At 41.3% G+C, this 19,649-nt stretch overlaps 1 protein-coding gene across 2 annotated transcripts; it reads right to left on the bottom strand.

The window, feature by feature from the left end:
* Positions 1–1,714: 1,714 nt before the first annotated feature.
* On the bottom strand, positions 1,715–17,104 carry SLAMF7 (SLAM family member 7). Of its 2 annotated transcripts, XM_045841451.1 has the most exons (7): positions 16,985–17,104; positions 8,699–9,031; positions 7,123–7,395; positions 6,790–6,906; positions 6,227–6,333; positions 4,768–4,830; positions 1,715–3,951 (listed from the first exon to the last, which is right to left on the bottom strand). In XM_045841451.1, the coding sequence occupies exons 1-7, from the start codon at positions 17,037–17,039 to the stop codon at positions 3,880–3,882; spliced, it is 1,020 nt and encodes a 339-aa protein (XP_045697407.1). In that variant the 5' UTR covers positions 17,040–17,104; the 3' UTR covers positions 1,715–3,879. The 2 variants fall into 2 exon arrangements, with proteins under 2 accessions (XP_045697407.1, XP_045697408.1); XM_045841452.1 differs by lacking the exon at positions 6,227–6,333.
* Positions 17,105–19,649: the final 2,545 nt, after the last annotated feature.

Raw genomic sequence — 19,649 nt, 5'->3', positions numbered from 1 at the left:
CCAGCTACAATGACTAGAGATCATGACCCTAAAAGAACATGTGTAAAACTGATCAATATTCTATTGAGATCCTCTGTTGGGAACCGTCCTGCCATCTGGTGTTTCAGAAGCTGTAACCCCACCGACAGGTGAAAAGGCCCCACAGCTAGGGGACCTTGGGACCATAAGCCACAAAACAGACAAAACTTATCTTCCCGGCATGGGTGCAGCCTCTGCTCCCTTTACTTCACCTTGCTTGGCCCCTGAAGGATGGCTGGATAGTCAAAGATGGGTAAGATTCCTCAAGGAAGGAACAACCCAAGACAGGCATAGTTGTGAAGGGGCCCTCAGGGAAGGACTTAGAGAATTGTGGAGGAGAGGCAAAAGACCCTCACCCTTCAGCTTCATCGTAGCCTGAGTCTTCATTCTATCTGTAAACAGTCTCCTAATCTCTTGGCTGCCTTTCTTCCCCTGTATGATTCAGTCCTGAAACAATGCTGAAGAGGGGTGCAACCCTATGTTGGAACCAGCAGTTCTCAGCGGGGGATGATCAGGCCTAAGAAAGAATGCATAAAGTCCTGTGAAATCTGCCTTGCTAAGAATGTCCTCAATTTAAATGTTAAGAGTCCAAGCACAAAATAAGCTTGTTTCCCAAGGTTTTACAGCCTATTGGCATCACCCTGTCTACCAGACCCTGATTCAAAAGGACCCCAATGACCCTAGAAATGTTATCTGTAAACAATACCTCCTTTCTTTTATATGCATCCCTATGTAAGCTAAACTCAGTAAAAGCCCATTGAGAGAGGGGCTAACTCCCTTTCTACTCTGAGAGACTGGTCAGCCTTACCTCCCCAAGAAGATCATGTCCTGGTAGACTTATTCTCTTCTGTGGCAGCCAGGGAAGATCTGCAGGCAGAGCCCTTAAGATAAAGGATCCGGGGTGTGCTCACACATTCTCTCTCTCAGTCTCTCTCACATGCCAATGCCTTTTTCCCAGTCCTTTTTTTTCCCCTCAGGCGTATTCTCTCTCTCTCACCCACATCTTTCCCCCCTTTCTTTCCATAAGGTGTGTACCTTTGCTTTCTCTCTCCTAAGCACCAAGAGCCTTTCCTTTGCCTCTGTAGCTTGTTTCCTGAGTCCACACAGCCCAGTTGGCTCACTTCTATTTCTGAGACTTTCTAAATAAACTTTTGCTTATATTTGAATTCTGAATTATTTTCTAGCCAAACTCAAGGATCAGAGTTTAACAATGGTGCCATATCATCATTAATAGCATCAATGTGGGACACATACTCAGTGTTGAACAAGTTTAGAGCCCTGGCTTCCACTGCTGGCTTCACTGCAAATTATTCTCCAAGTGCTATTACAGGCATGTCCCAACCCCTGCTACCTTTGTGAGAATTAGAAAAAAAACACACCTCTTTAAAGACATTTGATTTTATCTTTTAAAAAGAAACTTGATTTTCCTCTCTAAATAATAAATACAGGCAATTATAATATTTATTATGTGAATAACACTCCCTCAGATTCAGTACCTCAAGCAGAGCACATATGTGACAAGGCAAAGAATGTGTCACCCCAAAATATGCCACTTTGGCATAAGAATTATTTGAACTAATTATTTTTAAAAAAACAGTAGACAAGCCCTGGCTGGTGTAGCTCAGTGGATTGAGCGCGGGCTGCGAACCAAAGTGTCCCAGGTTCAATTCCCAGTCAGGGTACATGCCTGGGCTGCAGGCCATGGCCCCCAGCAACCGCACATCGATGTTTCTCTCTCTCCCTCCCTTCCCTCTCTAAAAAATAAATAAATAAAATCTTTAAAAAAACAATAGACAAAGAAAAGCCCTGAAAGTGAGCATAAGTTACCCTTTTGTAGGAGATATTAACATTTATATGGAAGATCTCCATTCATTATGGGGCTTCCTTCTCTGGACCAATAAGAGCAGGATGAATAAATCCTTATAAACTTCCTATTGATGGAGAAGAAGATGACTTAAATCTGCATAACAACCTTGCCCTGAGTTACTGAGTTTTGCTGTTAACCTCCCATAACTGCCCACCAACCCCAACATCTTATTTTGTCTTTAGCTGTAGATGATATTTAAACTGATGGCCACTTTGAGGAGTTACTCAGTTTTCCTGGTTATCTTCCATGTACACATATTTAAACATGTTTGTTTTACTCTTGTTAATGTGTCTTTTTATTACAGGGGTGTCTCAGCAAAGAACCTGATGGTTAGAGGGAAAATTATTTTTCTTTCCTACACCTGCACAGCTCCATGTGGAGGCCAGACCAGCTCTCCTCCAGGTTCCTTAGAATTAATGAACTGTCTCTTCTTACATTCATTTCCTCTCAAATCAGCAGCTTCAGACTGTTCTTTTGGTCCCTTTCTTCTTATTTTTTTTCTTAAAGCTCTATTATTCATTACCTTGACTGTATTATATACGAATGTCTTTTTTTATCAGATATTTTCTCTTTTCACAAGTGTTAACACACATTTCTGCACCTTACTTCAGATAAGTTAACTGGTATATCAAGACCCACAAAATGGAGATTGCTCCCGTGGCCCAACCCAAATCTAAACTTAATGCAAACCTAAGTCGGCCTGAATATAACAGGAAATGCCTGTCAAGGAAATTGAATGTACACCAATCACAATCCACTAAGCTCTAGCCACCTCACTTTACCTTAGAAGACTGGACCCACTGCCTGATGAGGAATCATCAACTTCTTAGTCAGCCTGCCTTTTTTTCTCTTCCCTTCTTCTAATGCTCTATAAAACTCATTCTTGCCCAGAATTCCTTGAAAAGAGTGTTCCACTGCTTGTGAGGCACAGTACTGCCCCAATCCATGGATAGTTTTCCCTTGTATGAAAGACATCAAATCAAAATTTTTTGGCTGTTATTTGACATTTCATACCCCCAGACCTGGGACATCACATCTCTTCCCAACATTTTCATTTAAGATTTGTATCCAGGATCACATCAAAACCAACACTCCTTTACCCCAGGCTTTTCATTTCATTCAAAAGAAAGTAAACCCTTCTTTTGATGTCTACCTTTCTTTGCCAGACTGACTCAGAGGTTCTCAATATATATATTGGTTGAATTAATTTATCAACTTTAAAGGTTTCCAAGTGACCACACCCTGACTCTAAGTCCCCAATAATGAATTTGTAATGTGTCTCCAGGCTCAGTTTCTCAACTGAAATGGGCTTCTCACTTGCAGCATAGAGTATAAATGAAACTGGAACGGTGGTCCTCGTCCTTGGGTCAGGCACACTTCTGAGTTTCCAAATCTAGTCTTCCATCTGGCTTCTCTGTGCTTTGAGCCCCAAGCCCTGTGGATCCACACCTGACTCCCTGGGTGCTGGGAATCTGTGGTCAGGCCTGCTGTGACTGCCCACAGCAATAGTCCACGAGGGACAAATTTCACAAGAGCAGAGAGCATGATTGGCCAAAATCTGTGTAAGCTCAGCACAGTGTCAGGCACATACTAAATTAATTGATTAATAAATCTATTTCTGGCTGTTATGTCTGCTGAGAACATCTGCTTGTTTTGATATTCTTGCCCTCTTGACAATCAGACCCTTGGAATATTCCTGACTTCCAAGCCCTGGGATGAAGCGATCATTCATTTGTGTGATACTGCACTGACATTTCAAAAGAGACACTTCTAAGCTCCTTGCCTGAGATTGGCTGATAAATTAACAATCACATATCCAGGAAGACATAGTTACATATTCTGAGTTTGAGGAGATTTCTCAACAGTGGAGCAGAAACAACAGTTATCCTGGAAGGAAGTCAATGTTCTTCAATCTTCCTCAATATTTCTTGTCAGTTCTGTGAATTCTTTTGACTACTTTCTTTGGGGTGAGATAAGAGGGAGTACACTACTATTTAGATGACATTCTTATAGATAAATTGCCTTGGTGTTTCTGGCGATGCAGGCAGTGAGTGAGTTTTCTCCATCTGTTAAGAAGACACAAGAACACAGAGTAGTGAAAGGGGGCAGGGCTCTGGATCCCCCACAAGTGACTCCCCAGATACTCTTCACTGCAATGATTACTCAACCCAAGCCTCCCATTGGGCTTGCTCCCACTGTTTAACCACTTTGACTTTGGAGAAACTATTCCATAAGATTAACCCATATTTATCTTGTTGAGTGCTTAATGAACTGAAATTTGCTTCTAATAATCCATCAGAACCAGACTTTTCTATTAGCAAACTGCTTTACCCATTCTCATCTTTTCTGATCTGGTTGGGAGGGGAGATAGGAGGCATCACTACTTCTGCCAAGTGTGATCTATGAAGAAATAAGCTTTAAAGGCTTACTACCTTAGTAGTTAGACTCTAGGGAGTATGCAAACTAAGTGTTACATACGTAGAATGTGAAAAAGAAAAGGAAATCTCTTCTGCTTCCAGTTTACTGGTGTGGCTCAGAAGCAGGTTGGAGTTTCCTTTACAACTGCACCTCCCTCCCAGGCACAGCCTAACTGTGGCCCTTTACCCCATCCATCCCCTTAGTCAGGATCCTGCTGATTTTCCTATTATTCCTACCTAGAAACTGTCTCCTACACTATTTGTTCCACATTACCCCCATTTGACCCATAAAACACAATTCTCTTCTATTCTCTCTAAGCAAAATGACTGGGGACATCCTGGGGACCTTTTATTTCCAAGCCAGGGAATATGAGGTCCCTGGGGCCCAAGGCACTATAAGCTAAGCTTGAACTACAAAAAAATGATGGAACAACTAAGATAAAACTGAGCTCTAATATTTCTTACCTTTTGGGGTAATTGTACCACAGAATAAACTGTATTTACAGAATTTTCTTCTGGAATTGTTTTCTATTAAAAACAAACAAAAACAAAAAAAGAAATCATACCCCTGAATCACATAGACAAGGCCAAATAGATGCCTAGAATCCAGAGAAAGGAAAGCAAGATGGGGAAAGAAGGCAAGAGAGTTAGAGGATTTTGGAACAGAAATGGGTAGTGGGAAGTGCTCTTGTAGATGATTGTTAGTATAATTATTAATAACTTGTATAAAGAAATAATTACATTATTTTAAAAGTGTGTTGTGTTTAAATAAATTTAAAAATATATAAGCCATATGAACTATGAGCCTCTAAGGTAACTAAAGGATAATTTGAACTAGTATTGCTAATATTGCAAATAAACTTTTCCATCAGTCAAAAGAGCCTTTGGAACAAATCACTAAGGATGACTGATGGTACTGAACAAAACAATATAACAATAATAACAATAACAAAAGCTCCTTCTGGGCCAGAGAAAAATATCCTGGGAAAATGAAGTATATTCCTGAACATCCAGGATATCCAATTGTGTGGTCTGGGAATGTGTCTTGAATGAGGTGGAGGTGGGGCATGAACATAAAGTGATCAACTTGGACAGAGGCCAGGCTGAGTGGAGCACAGAGCATTCTCCCTACAGGAGAAAAGGCACTCTTGGACACTAACTTTGAAGAATAAACGTAGTGTATCCTCTTGGAAAAGTTGTTGGTAAGAGTAGGAAGGTGCAACCTGATTGAAAGACACCAAGGGCTGGAGTAAAACTGGTATTTTGAGGTTCTAAAATATTCTTTTCTTTTTTTTTTTAACTAAGTAGGCCTATGCAGAAAAGTGCTCTCATTATGACCTCTAAGAAGCTATTCCAGCCTGGACTACAATGATCATTCCTGGGGAAACTTTTGAAGTTGTCTACATAGTTCATGTCTCCAGATTGCCTCTGTTTATTTGGCTAATTTTAAACTTTATTTTTATTCTCTTCAGAGTTTCCTTTGGATTAACCTTGTGTTTATTTACTTCAGCTTGATAACACACACTTGGGAAACTGAGTGTGGGCCCAGAGCCACTGTGGGCCATTTGAGTCCTTTCCTGATGGCTTTTTTATTTGCCTCATAGAAAAAGGCATCCCTAAATCCAATCTACTGACCCCATATGCTAAAGGGATCAGGCCTGCTGAGTGGCTGTTATGAACTGTGGAGGAAAAAGGTGATTCCATAGGCCATAGTGTGAGCATTATTGGTTGGATCTGAACAGGTCATCAACTCCTGCATGAGAGAGAATCCGTAAAGACCCAAGGGAAACACAAGTGCATTGGGTTTCAAAGGCTATTCATCCTCATCTCTCATGTTGTCCAAATACATGGGAAAATCTCAAGTAAAACAAGAAGGGCCTCAGATAGAAGGATAAAACTCCAGGAAAGATGGAAATGGACTCACATTAAGGTTAGAGATTGTATCATACTCTGAGGTCTCTCCAGATGGGGGATAGTAGTTAGGAATTTCCTGATGAGTGTCCATTTTCTTCTCTTCAATGGACTCTGTAACTAAGTTGGTAAAGAATCAGAGCTGGCCCTTCATTCCACTCACTATCCCCATTGACCCTCTACCCCATCTGACAACCTACTTAGGGTGACCAATTATCCTGGTGTCCCTGTAACTAAAGGATTTTCCAGGGCATGAGACTTTTAGTGCTAACCCCAGGAAAATCCCAGGATGAACTAGTTACCCTCATTATTTTACTCTCCAATCTCTGAAAGGGGTGGGGGCTAGAGAGAGAACTAGAAGGATCTTGGCCTTAGTTAAGGAATCAAATACTCTCTTTACTCCAGAACTGAGGGTGCAGGCTGATGTTGTTCTCCTTGAGGCAGATACTATGGCCCCTTCATTTCTGAATCCTTATGCCTAGCACCAAGTCTGGCACACAGTTAGCATATGTTTATTGAATAAATGAGGTGGAAAAGGCATGAATGAGGGCAAGACAAAAATGGTACATGCTCTACCTTTTCTGTTTTGTCTCCATGTAATGAAAATAATTGTCACCAGTACAAGGACACTGAGAAGTAAGAAAATCCACAAGAATTTCAGGGCCATGGTGGAATATAGGTCACCAACAACACCTTTAAAGAGAAAATGGATAGAGGCACAGGGAAGGAAAAACAGTCAGCTAGGGAAAATGACCCAACTTTTGAAGCAACTTCCACTTTTCTCCCAGTCTGGTGACTTCCCAGAGGTCTTCTGTTTTTACACAGGACCCATTCCCATGGGAACCAGTAGCTAAAAAAGTTATAGGTCCCAAGAATACAGGTTTTTGGAGAAAGAGGAGAGATGGTCACCTTCACAGAGCTTCCGGGCGAAGATGGGGTTTGAAGAGTTGCTGCTAATAGGGTTCCTGGCCATGCAGACGAAGGTCACATCCTTTTCCCCCAGCCTCCAGGATATGGGGAGGATGGAACCATGATGGGACTCATTGGTTGTCTGCCCCAAGGACTTCCAGCTGTAAGTTACATCCTCTCCTCCTTGTTCCATGGAACATGTCAGATTGGTCATGCAGGTGCCATTCTTATTGTTCTGCAGACCCATGGTAATTTTGGGTTTTGATAGGTGCTCTGTAAAGGAGAATGGATAACCAAGGGTGGAAACTATGCCTATAGCTCTCCTTTTCCTGAATTATTCTTATAACCCTGGACCTGAATCTCTTCGAGGTGCTACAGAGTAGAGAGGAAGCAGCAATTCAGAGCAGAATTCTCATTCTTATCTAGGAAAGAGAACTACCTAGGTCTGCTTTTCTACAGCTGTATAGCAACAACAACAACAATAGTAATAGAAATAATAGCAACCTAACAAGAATGCAGCTCCCATTTACTAAGCACAGCCATATGGCCGGAACTGTGTTAAATGTATGTTAGATGTTAGCTAATGTTATCTTTTTCACAGGCTCCCTATTTCCCTGTCCTTAGGCTACCTTGAAGAGACTCACTTTACTCTTCTGGTGGAATAACACTTTTGGTCTCCCTCCCTACTTGGTGTTTATTCCACTCCCTCCAAAGATGAGCAATTGGTTCATTGCTAAGATGATAAGAGGTTGACATCTATCATCTACATTTCTCTATTTGTGGGTTTGAACTGATAATATTGCTACTAAATGTGGTTTTCCTCCCCCTCAGCTCCCAGCTAGTTAGTTTTTCTGTAGAATGCATGTCTTCTGTTCCCTTCAAACACACACACACACACACACACACACACACACACACACACACAACACCTGGATCAATGCGAATGACCTACCTCTTACAAGCAAACTTGGAGGCCCATCTCCTGGTATCTGTGATATTACATCTCAGTGAGTGAGGCAGCTATTCTTGTAGCTGGCTGAATAATTGTTTTATAAATTCATCTTCCATGAATGGGCTCCAAGCTCTAGACTTAGGGTAAAATATTTCTCCTAGCTTGCTTTAAGAGAAAAAACAAAGCTATTTTTTATCTTCCTTCCAATCTTGTGTCTATTTCTCAATTGATTAGAGACTGTAGGGGAAGAAGTGTGATTGATGTTTATACCTGATCATTTTTCTAAAATAGGTATCACTTTCTTCCCTTTTATGGACATGGGAACCGAGTTTCAAAGATGCTAAGTAACTTGGCTAAGACCATGCAGCTAGTAAATAAGAAGCCAACATTAGACTTGTGTGATTTCCACTTATTCCACCCATCTGTTGTACCACACTACCTCTTACAGAATCTTGGAGTAGGAAGGGATCTCAGGGGTCAGCAACTCTACTTCATTCATGTAGGAGTTCTTTCTTTCACATTCTTGCCAAGTGTTTATCCTGCTTTTGCTTAAACATCTCCAATATCAAGGAGTTTACTACTTTACCAAGGCAGTCATTCACTTTTGGAACTGGTTCTACTCACCATAGACACGCAGCTCATAATTCTGGGTGAAGGGATGCTGGAGGGATGAACTGTATATCTGTACATGATAGGCACCTGAGTCATTCTTATTCAGTTTGCTGAGCTTCAGGGAGTAGTTTCCATGTGGGAACTCCACCCTTTTCTTGTTATGATTTTGAGTTACTATGACAGTATCTTGATTGTTTGCTGTTTTTGGCTGTATGGTGATAAGAGTAGTTGTGTTAAAAGTCCAGACAATGCTGTCAATCGAATTTATTGAGTGTGTCAGAGGGAAAGTCACAGACCCACCAAGGGCACCAACCAGCTCCTTCAGGGCTCTAGAGGCTGCTGACCCTGCAGACACAGAATCATAAAATAAATGTGAGTCCCTACCCTTTCCACCAGTTACTCACCCACTTTGGGTTCTAGGAAGGTTCCAAGAAACCCTCATAGTCCAACCCAAACATTCCCTGGGAATCCCTTTGGAACCTCACTCCCTTAAAAGCATTGAGGCCAGAATTCTTTCTTGAAAGGGGTGATGCCCTCACGAATCCACCCTACTCCCAGAGACCTCTGGCTGAAAAGATGAAGCTCTGAGGTAGACCACAGGAACCAGCTCCATCCTTGACAAATTCCTGCAGGAGAACAACTGTGAGTTTACTGTCCAAGCACCACTTAAGGCACCATCTTCCTATCCCCATTGTTCCTGGAAGAGCTAATTTAGATGCAGGAGCAGCTTGTCTGATATGGGGTAGTGGTTTCCAAACACAGCACAGAATATTGGGAGGTAAGTTATAAGTTCCTCATGCTAATGATAGCTTAGAAATTTGGGGATAATTTATTTTTCTATTTTATGACATAGAGGACTTGAGAAACCCAATTTCCCTTTTATGTCCTTTGGTGACCTTCCTTCAAGCATAAGCTGCTCTCCCAGTACTCCAGAGTAAGAGAATCTTATGTTGCCAAATGTTCACCTAGTCCCTTGATTACAGGTTCTTGATCTTGGCCAACTTCATTTTTAAATTTATTTTCAAAAGTACTGTTTTCAAAGCTGATTCTTGTGATCAAATATTATGCTCATAATTTTTCAGTCAGTGAATATATTTTTTGAGTCCCTCAGGCCCTTATGAAGTCATTCTGTTAAGGAATATGATTCTTCAAAAAAAACCATTCTCCCTGCTTTCTTAACACTAAGGTAGGATGGTTTTTCAGTTGCTCGTTGACCATCCCAAGGGGTATCAAAGTAGTCCCAGTAAATGTTACAAATGAAATCAATTTTTTTAACCTTTGATGGATCAGTTAATGCATGTATTCTTTCACTTTAACAACAGAGATGGAAGGAGTTAATACAGGGTCCGACACAAATAATGCACCCCCCCTTTTATTACAAAATCATATGCATGGGATTCTGTCACATAATAACATCCCACTCAAACACACCATATGACATTTTAGGTAAAATGTTCAAATTGCCGTCCATCTCATGGGAGATATTCACGTACCCTATCAACCACACTCAAGCAGGCATTACTTTTGCTGGACCCTGTAGTTTGCAGTCAAGTAAAGATTGGATATCATTTGCCTTCAAGTAGGTGTAACACTTGGATTTAGGGCAACTGAGTAATTTTGTCTACACATAAGGTTTGGGGGAGATATTCAAGTCAGGAAGGTGACACAACTTCCAGGATGTGGCTTTGGTGCTTTAGCATGTGTGCACACATTTAAGCTCTGAACAGTCATTCTTTTTCACCTCACACATGTGGTGCTACATCCTCAGGGTAAAAGTAAAAAAAAATGTGAACTGTGTGGTGACATAAAGACATGTCTTCAAATTTATAATTTTTTGTTAGAGTGAAACTGGAGAGTGATAGTGCAAATTGCCAGGGTGGGAAGCATGTCATGAAAGAAAAAAGTAGCTCCATGCCAGCTCCTAAATGTGAGTTCAGAAGATAGGGACAGGGTTGGTGAGTTCCAACATGTTTTGTTTTTTCTTTCCAGTTGACTGTGAAAAGGGATGCAGAAACAAGAGACTTCTCTTCTCAGCTGCCCAAGGCTGAACTGCATTTCCCCTTTCTGTGTTGGCTTCTCTGCCTAAAGCTGTGACTTTCTAGAGTTTTATTATGTCTGAGTAGGTCATGTTTTTCTCATTAGGTCCTTCCTTCCTTTCATAATAATTTATTTGGTTCCATATTTGTTCCAGGCACTGTTTTGGAGCTGAGGATATAACTGGGGGCAAGCTAGTCAAGATCCTTGCATTCATGGGATTGGGAGATTGTCATCAAATAAATAACTACATGTGTTATAAAAGGGGGAGTACCAGGTACTTGGGGAAAGTACAATGGGCATACTTAACATGACCTGTGGGATGAGCTGACTCTGGGAAACAAGTGACTACTAATGCCTACCTACAAAACCAGGGATGATTTGGTCCCATGAGACTCATCTACCCTCCCACCTAGATCAATACAGTGAGTGGCGTCCATTTAACCCATTCCTCATTTTGTCGTGTCCAGTTGGTTTGGGCACAAATGATGGGCACCCAGCACAGGTAGTGGTAGCCTTTCTCTGGAATGGTAATTAATTCAGGGGTATCATATGACCTGGGTTGATTGTGTATAAGAGAATCCCAGGACTTTTGCTCTAAGACCAGGATGACTATATGAGCCTGTGGGAAGATATGAACCCCAGAACAGCCACCCATTTCCTACCACCAGGGAAGCAGCCACTCCTCTCTCCTCACCTGGTCTCATTTACTATCTACCTCACAAACTTTTGTTTTGTGCTTTATCATTCTCTCTGCTTATCTAACTTCATTCAAGACCCATGAAGCCTAGGTCAAAGCCCTTCCTTGAGGAAGTCTCCAACTGTTTCACACATGCACCTTGTGACAATCCACCAGTAGTTTATTTTTTACTTTAAATTCTTCAGAAGGAGATATTCCCATGAGTAGTAATTGGACATACAATTTTGCTATGAATTAGCCAATGTCTATAGCCATTTTGTTCCAGATCACCTGGTGATGGGACCTGGGGTCCCACCCAAGGAGGGGTGGAGACAGCTTCTCCTCCCAGGATGCATGGAATAGTGTAAATGATTCAGAGCTCTGGCCTAACTGGTATTCAGGAAAGCTGGGTTTCATTCTGACTCATTCACAATAATAACTACACCGACAAACACTTGATGTCACACTGTAGTTTGTAAACTAGTTTAATGGGTATAATCTTTCTTGATTCTCAAAGCAGTTATGTGAGATAGCGGTGAAGCTCCACTTTATAGATGAGGACACTGGGGCTCCAGGATACTAAGTGATTTTCCCAAGTTCCCAAACTGGAAAATAGCAGAAGTGGGGTGAGAAGCTGATTAGTTCCTCTGTCTCAGAGGCCTGTGTTCCTTCCACTATTGCCTCACCCCTTAACACTTTGAGTTTCAGCGTGCTCAACTCTCATAGGAGAAAAAAATAACCTTTGTTTGCCAGGACTTAGAGGAAGATGAAGGGTGAATACTGATCTGAAAGCATTTTGAGAAGTACAGAGCAGTCTGTGACATGGTAGGAGGCAGGAGGGAAAGCAGAGAGTAGTGTTATGAGGAGCAGACCTTGAGAAAGCTTCCCATTATTTGTTTCATTTTCACAAGGATGGCTAAAAATGAGAAGCAGAGATTTCCCAAAACTTCCTTGGGTGGCTTCTTGGCAAGGTAAGCTTCCCAGAAAGTGGTTCGGAATCTAATGCCTGTAGACCAGTCACTCACACCACGCAGGGAATATTCAGCAAATATTCCCTGCCAACCTGCCTTTGGAAATTAAGGGAGCTGGGGCAGGAGATAATTTGCCTTCCTCTCTAGCCAAGATCCAGATATTTATGGTGTCATGGAAGTCAGCTTTAAGATGTCCTCCATAACAGAAAGGGACAACAGCTCCTCCACTTTGCTACTTCCCTTCACTTTGAGTTATTACCTTTGCCCCTTAACCTGTTTTCTCTAAGGCTCAAAAGCTGAGTAGAGGGAGGGAGCCAAATTAGGAGGAAGGGATATCATCAGTACCACTAGAATCAAGGGATGTTGACTTAGGAGAAAGACTTCAGAGTAGGGGAAGGTGTAAAGCCAACCTCCCTCTTGCCAGCCCAGTCCCTGAGCACCTCTCCCAGTACTCTGTGCTTCCATCAGAATGCACCACCATGTCATGGCACCCTTCTCGTGGAAACCAAGGATTAGAGCATTATGGAGCTAGGAGGACTCTTAGGGACTACTTAATTCAGTCTCATTTTATAAATGAGGAGACGGATGCTTTGAGGGTTTTGTAGTGACATATTTCAAGCCAGTGGAAGACCAAGATTAAGAATCAGGGCTCCTAAGGCAGGGCTTCCCAAGCAGTGCCTTCTGCCACCCTTGAGGTCTGTGGCAGTCCCTCAGTTTCTGCTCAGTCCCTAAGTCCCTCAGCTTCTGCTGAGGAGCTTAGAGGAAGCTGTAGGAGTTGGGGAATGGAGATAGGGATGATTGGCCAGAGTCCATGGAACTTCCCCTCCATCAGAGAGATTTCAGCTCCCTTCACTAGAGTCATTTACTTGTTTGTTTCTGTGTGAGATTTCATTTCAGAAAGAGGAAACACTGCTTAAAAAAGAAAAAAAAATTTGGAAACTACCTCTCTTTACCCAACTTCTTAACAAATGTACCCTGTAAAGAGCATTGTAAATCAGTGCTATGTACAGATGACCCTTCACTTATAATGGGGTTAGCCTGATAAAACTATCATAAGTTGAAAAATCGTAAAGTCAAAAATGCACTTAATACACGAATTTACCCAACATCAGATCTTAGCCTTGCATACATTGTATTCAGAACACTAACAGTAGCCTACAATTGGGCAATTATCTTGAGTTTTATCTCCAAATATTTCATCTCAAGAGTAATTGCTTTCCTCCTTTTCTCACCAGAAGCAAGAGACACTAATAGGCATTTTGTAGACACGATGAGATGCAAAAATGTAAAACTCAAAATCCAATAAACACTGGCAACACAGTACACTGTAGAGTATAGGCTCTAGACCTTCATGGTCATGTGCCTGACTGGGAGCTGTGGGTGACTGTCACTGCCCAGCATCATGAGAGAGCATTTTATTGCATATTGCTACCCTGGGAAATAATCAATATTAAAAATTTGAAGTTCAATTTCTACTGATACACACCATCATAAAGTTGAAAAATAGCATGTTGAGACATCAAAAATCAGGAATTGTCTGTACATGAAAAAGAGGCTTACAAACCTCCCAGTTCACCCTACAAGTTTACCACTCCTCCCACCCTAGCACACAATGTTCACATTCAAGCTACTACTGCTCTGACCCTTGCTCATCTCCTGTCTCCTCTTTCTTGTCTCTTCTGGTCCTTTCCAACACTTTCCTGATTCCCCCTTACCTGCTTTTTTTGTTTTCTTTTTTTACTTGTCTTACCAGCACTCCTGTATCACTTAATCATCACAATATCTTTGGGGGGCAGGTTATTGTACCCATTTTCCAGATGAGCATACTGAGGCCACAGAGCTGATCCTTAGCTCCTCTTAACTTGGCCAGCATGGGTCCCTGTTGGTGCATTCACATTCTGGAAACAGAGTTACTTGCTCTTCTTGGGCATTTCTAGTCCCTACTTTGGACTCACATACCTGGGAGGAGGGTGGAGAAGGAATCACAACAAGCTCTCTTGGGAAGAGTCAGGTTGAATATGCATTTATGGAGCACTTCCCTGGTGTTAGCTACAGTGTTAGGCAGGTTGGTGTGATAAAAAGAGCAACCAGCTTTGGAAATTCAGTTTCTGATCTCCCTCTTATTAGCTGTGTAACTTTGCCCAGGATACTTTGACTTCTCTAAGCCTAAGTTTTCTCATCTATAAATCAGGGATAATAATACCTATCTTATAAATTTGTGAGAAGATTGTATAGAAAATGCCTTAGAAATAAGAGGAACTTAACAAATAATGATTATTATTATCATTGTTTTGTCTTTGATATTTTATTTAAAACACCACAATACTTCAAGTTCAGTTTTGTTTTCCATTATATACTTGTGAAGACCAAGGTTCAGAGGCTGAGTTCAGAATGGAAACAGAATATAGCTACTAAGTCAAACCCAGGAGTCCTTGTCTAGGGCCAGCACTGTTCCCACTGTCCTGCCCACTGGAGGCTCTATGACAATCCTGCATGCCTTTCCGCTACGGGAAGTGTACCACACAGGCTGCCCATAGCCTTCTGGAGCACAACACACACTTGTGCCCTGATGCCCACAGTTCAGGTTTTGGGTGTGTACCTGCTATGTCCTCCCCCACCTCAGCTTCCCCAAGTTGCACTTTAATTACCACTTCCGTTCAGGGAAATGGCTTACAGAATGAGAGCCTATTTTAGGACCAACTACTTAGAACCAGGTGCTTCCTAAAAATACAAACTTTTAACGAACTAAAGGACAGTGAGAATCTGATGCTGAACATTTGGTCAGGCCAGGTGATGTGGTAATAAAAACTGGGAGTGCTGACTGACTGTGTGATTTTGAGCAGATCACTATAGGCAGGCTTGGGGCACATATAAACAAATTAGCTATGCCAGGTCCTCAAAGGGAGACCTCATGGAAGTACTCTAGGAGTTTGATGACTGGAAATATATTCCTGATTTCTGGAGCTCCTGGTTTGTTCTGAGATCCTTCAGGTTAGTAAAATGTCCAAAGATTAGATAGAGTTCCTGTAACAGGTGGAAGAAGTCTCCAGTCCTTCAGGACACTAATCATAAAGTACCTACAATATGAGTTGGCTTTCTACATAGAGGCTGATTAAATTGCTTGGGTTAAGAGATAAAAATGCAAACATTTCTTTTCACCAATATAATTGTTTTTGAATAATCATTTAAAATATATTTCTAAGTATAAAATACTTAGATATCTTATAAATGCATTTAAAGAAAATATTTTAAATGTACATTTGTGAAAAAAAAATAAACATACACCTGCATGATATCATTTTTTTTAAAGGTGTCCTCAAAGGGAGGGAGGCTAGGGTCCAGGAAAGATTATATTTTTTATCTAATTTGTGGCAGAAATTGTAATTAGGACATAGGTCATACACCACTTTTTCCAGCCCTTTTTTCTCTAGAACAGTCAGAAAGGGAGTTGGTCTCCAAAGTCATTCCTTCTCTTCTTTCTTCAGTCTCTTTTGGCTCTCAGTGATTCAGAAATTATGGTGTGACAGGATAGTAAAAAGCTAGGAATTCCTGAGTAACTGTAATAGGGAAACTGAGGCAAGGAAATAAAATAAGGCCAAACAGTTTGCCCAATTTACAGCCAGCTCATGAATTGCAAGATCTTATCTCCTCCAGCCAAAGACACTTGAGAGCAATGGTTTATATTTCTCCTCCCTAAGCAGAGAACACACAGCTTAAATCTCCCTAGTCTGGAAGCTAGAGAACAGAAACCCATTTAATGCCATTTGTGTCAGCCAAACCTTAGGACATATGAAGTCAAGGGAACAAATAACAAAAACCCCATTAAAAGTCAGACAGACCCAAGAAAAGAAAACAGTAAAGCAGACCAAAGAATAACCCCCCCATATGCTCATTTTTGATGCATCAGCATATTAAAAACACACCTGGAAAGCTGATAAATGTACTGCTGTAACCCTTCCTTAAGATTCTTACCTGCATAAGAGGGATAAAAACCCTCAAGACAAAGATTGGGTGTGGGCTCACTCTAGAGCATGCCTATGCCCCTTGCCCAGGCATGAACTTTTTACTTCCTCTGAAATTCTAAGGGGAAGGAGCAGTGGGAAGACAGCTTGCCCTGGACTTACCCTCTGGTCCTATCTCCAAGGCCCCCTTTTTTTTTTCAGACTTCCCAGTGAGCTAGAAGCAGCTCTGCCTTGGCTCACTTCTGTCACTGGGACCTTTACTTCTTAGTGACATAAGAGAAGCCCCATCTTGGCTTATTCCTTTTGTATAATATTTCTAGGGAGCCAAAGCAGAGCATTACCTAAGCTCTCTCCTGTTACTTCTTCTACCATAAGTTCTTCCTTTGTTTCACTGTCCTCAGTACTACCAAAGTCACCTGTACTCATGCTGTGAAATCTTTCTTCTACAGTCAAGAACCCACATACTACAGGTACAGTCTGGCCTGAGGCAGACATGCTCCAGTCTGTTCCCTGCACAGTAATAATAGGATGTAAAAAGAAACATTAAATAAAGAAGCAGAACCTGCTGAGTTGAGCCAGAGCTCCAGAGTGGACCCAGGATCCTCATATAAGGAAGGCAGTCAAGAGAGCAGGAAGATCTGGCTGGACTCACCTGTGAGCTGGTAGAGTAGAAAGATGAAGATAAAATGAACTGGGGAAACAGGCATATCGTTCTCTTGAGGTCAGCTGTTAAAATGAAACCACTTCTCTCACATACCACTCAGGTTTCTTTCCAAACTGAGGGTTTAAGTAGGAGGGGTCATGAGATTAGCAAGTAAGAATGAATCATATCTAATCTTCTTCTTTCATTTTATAAATATGTATTTGTTTATTATTGTATTTTCCCATTACCATTGATCTGCCTATATTCTTTTCTACCCCCACCCCCAAACCCCATCCCTGCAATCATGGTTGTCTGTGTCCATGAGTTCTTTGTCTGTTTTTTGCTCAATTCCTCCACTTCCCAACCACTTCCCAGAGCAGTCAGCCTGCTCTCTATGAGTCTGTCTCTATTTTGCTTGTCAGTTCAGTTTGTTCATTAGATTCCATATAGGAGTGAAATCATTTGATATTTGTCTTTATCTGATTGGCTTATTTCACTTAGCATAATGTTCTCCAGTTCCATCCATACTGTTGCAAAGAATAACATTTTCTTCTTTTTTATGGATGAGTACTATTCCATTGTGTAAACATACCATAGCTGTTAAGTCCACTCCTCTACTGATGGGCATTTGGACTGTTTACAAATCTTGGTGATTGTAAATAATGCTACAATGAACATAAGGGTGCATATATTCTTTCAAATTAGTGTTTCTGATTTCTTCAGATAGAAATCCAGATGGGGCTCCTGGCCCTACTAAGTCAATGCTTTTAACTGAGCCCAGATGGGACCCTAAGAAGAATGGCATTCCTCTCTTAGAGCATTGAAAGAGGTGCATATTTGAGGGACTGAAGAAAGGAGTCCTTAAGCAGAAAAGTCTGAATATGGTACAGGCAGTCCAAAAAAAGCTCACAGAGGACCCCTCTGAGTTTCTTGAAAAAATCTACCATGTCTATAAAAAATATACTGAATTGGATCCACCAGCCCCTGAAAGTATTAGAGTGGTGAATATGACCTTTATCTCTCAAAGTGCACCTGACATCAAAAAGAAATTTCAGAAGTTAAAGGGAGGAATATGCATGAATCTTTCCCAACTAGTAGACATTGCCTTCAAAGTTCATAATGACAGGGAACAGAAAAAAAACCCAAGAAGCCATTATTTTCTTGGAACAGGTTTCAGGGTAGTTCCATCAGTGGGCAAGGGGCACTAACCGCCATCTAAAACAGTCGCCACTGATCAATGCATGTGTTGTGAAGGAAAGGGGCACTGGGAAAATAAGTGTCCTATGTGAGGGAAAAGGGGGTCAGTCTGAGTATCTGAGAGTTATGCTGGGAAAAGCCTTAGTTCTGAAGATGAGTGATGGGGCCCAGAGGTTCAATTATTATAACAACCCATTAAAGTCACCCTCCCCAGGAATCTCAGATAAAACTAACAGTGGGAGGACAAATTGTAGACTTTTCAATTGATACCAAAATGACATATTCCATGGTCAATAAACCTCTGAGTCCTCGTGGTAGGCTGTAACTCTAAATGAAATTTCTGGAAGCCCTGAAAGCCAGTGTTACTTAAAACCATTGGAATGTACTGTGGGAGATATGGTTTCTACTCAAAAACTTTTATAAGATCCCAAGTGTCCAATTCCTTTAATGGGAAGGGACTTGCTGTCAAACTTCTTGCTGAGGTCATTTTCTTTCCAGAACAATAGCTCCACCTACAGGTCCCTTCAAAATATGCTTGGCAGCTCCTTATGAAAACATGGGAGGAAGAAAAATGACCCTGGTCAGAAGAAATTGAGAATGGGGTAAACCCTATTGTGTGGATTACTGGAAAGTCAGGGAGGGCTAATGAACCTCCCCTGTTAAAGTGGATCTTAAACCAGGGGCTGGGACTCCCAATAAGAGGCAGTATCCCTGTGGAAAGAGGCCCCAGAAGGAGTATGTCCAATAATTCAGAAGTTTCAGGAATATGGACTTTTTCAGACCTGATACTCCCCATTAAAAACACCCATATTGCCTGTTAAGAAACCCCACTCAAATGCATATCAATTTGTACAAGATTTAAGAGCCAATTTAAGATTTAAATAACATTGCACAGGACATTCACCCCACTGTCTTGAATCTTTATATTTTGGTGAACAGTATATTTGGGAACAGCCTCTGGTATTCATTATTGGACTTAAAAGATGTTTTTTTTTGGCATTCCAGTTGTACAAGAGTTTTTAAAAAATTATTTTAATTGTTGTTGCAGTCAGTTGTACAAGATTTTTAACCATTGTTTGCTTTTGAATGGCGGGACCTGGAATCTCAGGTCAAAATTCAGTACTGCTGGAAAGTCTCACCACAAGGGATCAAGAATTCTACGATTTTTGGGGAGACACTGATCCAGGACTTTGAGAATCTGAGACTAGAAGGAGATATGCTGTTACAATATGTAGATTACCTCTTAATTACTGGGACATAATTTTAACAATGTTTAGCTAATACTATAGCTACCTTGAATCACCTGGCAACTTGTGGCCATAAAGTATCAGCACAGAAGGCCCAGACAACAAGCAGTAAGGTGTCTTGAACATGGCAAAAGGAGTCTTATTTGGAAACAGAAAGAAACTATACTTGGGATAAGAGTTCCCAATACCAGGAAACAGTTAAGAGGATTCCTGGGTATAGCAAGCTATTG

Source organism: Phyllostomus hastatus, unplaced genomic scaffold, assembly GCF_019186645.2.
Source record: "Phyllostomus hastatus isolate PE091 unplaced genomic scaffold, TTU_PhHast_1.1 phas_contig_36, whole genome shotgun sequence".
In the NCBI taxonomy this organism is placed as follows: domain Eukaryota; kingdom Metazoa; phylum Chordata; class Mammalia; order Chiroptera; family Phyllostomidae; genus Phyllostomus; species Phyllostomus hastatus.
The sequence above is the reverse complement of the archived record's forward strand: the minus strand, read 5'-3'. Positions and strand labels throughout refer to the sequence as shown.

Excerpts from the sequence above, each read along its gene's own strand:
- SLAMF7 (XM_045841451.1), bottom strand. The coding sequence starts at position 17,039 with ATGCCTGTTTCCCCAGTTCATTTTATCTTCATCTTTCTACTCTACCAG. Across the intron at positions 6,907-7,122 it reads CGCCCGGAAGCTCTGTGAAG|GTGTTGTTGGTGACCTATAT; the intron begins GTGACCATCTCT and ends TTCTCTTTAAAG. Across the intron at positions 3,952-4,767 it reads TGGTACAATTACCCCAAAAG|ATGGAGAAAACTCACTCACT; the intron begins GTAAGAAATATT and ends TCTTCTTAACAG.